The sequence below is a fragment of the Adiantum capillus-veneris genome, chromosome 10 (genome assembly GCF_014529385.1).
Source record: "Adiantum capillus-veneris isolate H3 chromosome 10, ASM1452938v2, whole genome shotgun sequence".
In the NCBI taxonomy this organism is placed as follows: Eukaryota; Viridiplantae; Streptophyta; class Polypodiopsida; order Polypodiales; family Pteridaceae; genus Adiantum; species Adiantum capillus-veneris.
Window position 1 is genome coordinate 116,886,334 of NC_140940.1, and position 2,950 is coordinate 116,889,283.

At 42.1% G+C, this 2,950-nt stretch overlaps 1 protein-coding gene across 5 annotated transcripts; it reads left to right on the forward strand.

Annotated features, from left to right (window-relative positions):
• Positions 1-717: 717 nt before the first annotated feature.
• Positions 718-2,268, forward strand: LOC147449506 (zinc finger A20 and AN1 domain-containing stress-associated protein 8-like). 5 transcript variants are annotated; one of them, XM_086521944.1, is made up of 3 exons: positions 718-867; positions 1,331-1,451; positions 1,553-2,268. In XM_086521944.1, exon 3 carries the CDS (start codon positions 1,642-1,644, stop codon positions 2,137-2,139), a length of 498 nt encoding a protein of 165 aa, XP_086378070.1. In that variant the 5' UTR covers positions 718-867; positions 1,331-1,451; positions 1,553-1,641; the 3' UTR covers positions 2,140-2,268. The 5 variants fall into 5 exon arrangements, with proteins under 5 accessions (XP_086378070.1, XP_086378066.1, XP_086378067.1 ...); XM_086521940.1 differs by having other exon boundaries at positions 719-867; positions 1,331-1,418; positions 1,620-2,268; XM_086521941.1 differs by having other exon boundaries at positions 719-867; positions 1,331-1,413; positions 1,620-2,268.
• Positions 2,269-2,950: the final 682 nt, after the last annotated feature.

Genomic DNA, 2,950 nt, shown 5'->3' on the forward strand with positions numbered 1-2,950 from the left:
TTCACATGGTAAGAATGCATGCTTAATTTGTGAGTCAATTGCTTAGTGTTGAGCCGGATTGCTCAATTTTTTAATGCTTGCGGCTTCAATGATTCCTCAAAGTTTGCAATTGTATGTAAATTTATGGTAGGTTGAGCATAAGGATCGGGGGAAATGCAATTGAGCATCGTGCTCCATCACCTTAAGGAAGCTGAAAGTGAAGCTATTTTATGCAAGCTATGCTAAGGTGAGTAGAGTAGATAGAGAGGGAAAAAACTACATTGTCACAGCCAGTGTGTGTGTGGGAATAGGATGTTGAGCATTGTATGTAAAGCTAGGATTGTATGTCCTCATATCTATTTGTAGAGAAAAAGACTTGCCATAGCTAATCCTTGGGGTTTCTAACCTTGGAATGACAAATCTGAGCCCCCACCCCCCAAGTGTGAGATGACTCCCCCCAAACCTCACCACATCATACCCACAGAAGGACGTATTGCAACATAGGGGCATTTGTTGCACACACTCTAATTACTTTGCTACATAAACACCAATTTTACTTGTATTATGTGACAAACAAACACATATTACAATATAGTTCAAAATCTCTTGCAAGGTTAATTTTTATTCTGTTATTATAGCTTCTCTAGTCTAAATCCATCCAAAATTAGGCCCTAGTACTAGGGGCCTTTTGGACGTTTTAAAATTTCAAGGGTATTTTGAAGAAATTTTCCAAAATGAAAGGATTTTTTGCCTTTTGATGTGAGGTTGTTGCCAAAGACAAGCTTACATTTTTACTGTTTTCTAATATCTCAAGCTTCTGGGACCTGGGTCCGTCTGGGGCGCGGCACCGCTTTAGCTACCAAGCTCCATCGCCTCTTCTGACACAAGGTGACTCTAACTTCGTCTTCTTTGGGTTTCTGTATTTCCGTCTTTCTCTTGGAAGTGTCTAAGCATTTGTAGTATGCTTGCACAAGGTGATATCCGCTCATATCATGCTTGCACACGCACACACACACACACACACACACACACACACACACACACACACACACACACGGGGACACACGGACGCACACGGACTCCATGTGAGTAGATTCCTAGCAATTTGCTGCACAATCATTTTTGGGTCTATTTTGCTCTGTTTATCTCATGTCATTGAGACCGCGATTTTGTCATAAGCAACGACGGTAGGCACATGTGTTGTGCATACTAACAGGAACACGTTTATCTGCTCACATATGGATGTGCATGGTCATGGCCTTCGCCTTTTTTATGTTATGCTTACACAGATCCCATGACTTATTTAAGTGTACAGTTTTCTTACATGTCATTTGTAGTATTCGCTTTCCAGGTTGCAAAATAGGTGGCATCTTAGTCAACTGCTCTACGATGGTGCACTTTGATGAGAGGCGCTGAACAGGATGGTCGTTTGAGGCAAGGTCCTTGTCAATTTATTAGCACCTAGTGTCTAGGTCTGTATTGGTTTTGTGATATGCAGGTATGACAAAAGATGGGAGTTATGGATCGACAGTTAATAGGGATTTTGTCATTTGTGTTTTGGTCTTGATTTCAGAGTTCTTAATTGTGAAATGGCCTCACACTTTAGCATATTGACACCATCTATCAATAAAAAACACCAGGTTTTGTCAAAGTTTGTGAAATATGGAGCAGGAAAGCTGGAAGACGGACAAGGGTGAAACAGGCTGCCAACCACCGGAGGGGCCAATATTGTGTGCGAATAATTGTGGCTTTTTTGGAAGTGCGTCATCAATGAACCTCTGCTCGCAGTGCTATCGAAGCCATGTTTTTAAGCAGACTAAAACTGTAGAGGCAGCTGCATTGCTTGCTTCCAAGCAAGCAGATTTACAATCGGAAGTCACATCGTGTCCTCTAACTGAAGCAACTGGTGGAGAAGAAAGCACGACTTCAGCATCATCTTCTTCTTCTGCTGAAGTCACACATCAGCAACCAAATCGTTGCTTCACGTGCAAAAAACGAGTTGGGCTAACTGGATTCAAGTGTCGGTGTGGCAATCAGTTTTGTGCTCTCCATCGTCATCATGACAAGCACAACTGCTCTTATGATTACCGCTCTGCTGCACGTGATGCCATTGCCAAGGCTAATCCTGCCATCAGAACAGAGAAGCTTGACAAACTTTAGTTGTCTTGTTTGAGCATCTTGTGTTTTTGTAAGTCTTGAAGGGAGTGGTTGAATCCAGGTCTATATCAGCTTTTGAAAAGCTTTGTAATTGTATAGTATAATTTACCTCTGATCCTGTCTTTATGGTTCTCTTAGTTTGGCATATCAAGGGCGTGGGTGTGACTCTAGCTGCGAGAATTGGTCAATTGGGTACATTTTGTGGGTTGATCTTCAAGGTAGGTCTACTCATGCGGATATTGTAACATGGTTGGTAGTTGCCTCTCTATCCCCTGTGAAGGTGAAGGAACTCCTGACAGTGTTTGTGCTTCAAGAAGAAGAGAAGAAAGAAAGGAGGATTTTTTAAATGCCCAAGGAACAATCCCAAGAGACCTCAAAGATCTATCCAGGGAGTCTTGAATTCAAGACCTGTTGTTCAAGAGGGAACTGATTAACTGGGAACTGGGATAACGAATCCATGGCGTGCGCAGAGAGAGAGAGAGAGAGAGAGAGAGAGAGAGAGAGAGAGAGAGTTTTTGACAGAAAAGCTCGCAGACACCATAGAGAAATGGCGAATGAGGCAAAACCATGTACAGAGTATGTTTTAGTCGTATTAACGGACATGCAGATTTCACATTGTGAAGTTTTTGTTCCACTTGTGACCAGTTGATATTGTGGAAACTCTTCCTATTCTTAGTGGCGTGTATGCTCTATCAACTACCTTTTCATTGCATTAATTCTTTCTATCTAAGCTTTTTATAGTGCTAGGCTTCATCGTGGCTGAGTTTGCCCTTGATTTTTGGAGTCATGACAGAAACTCTGCACGCGGAACTTT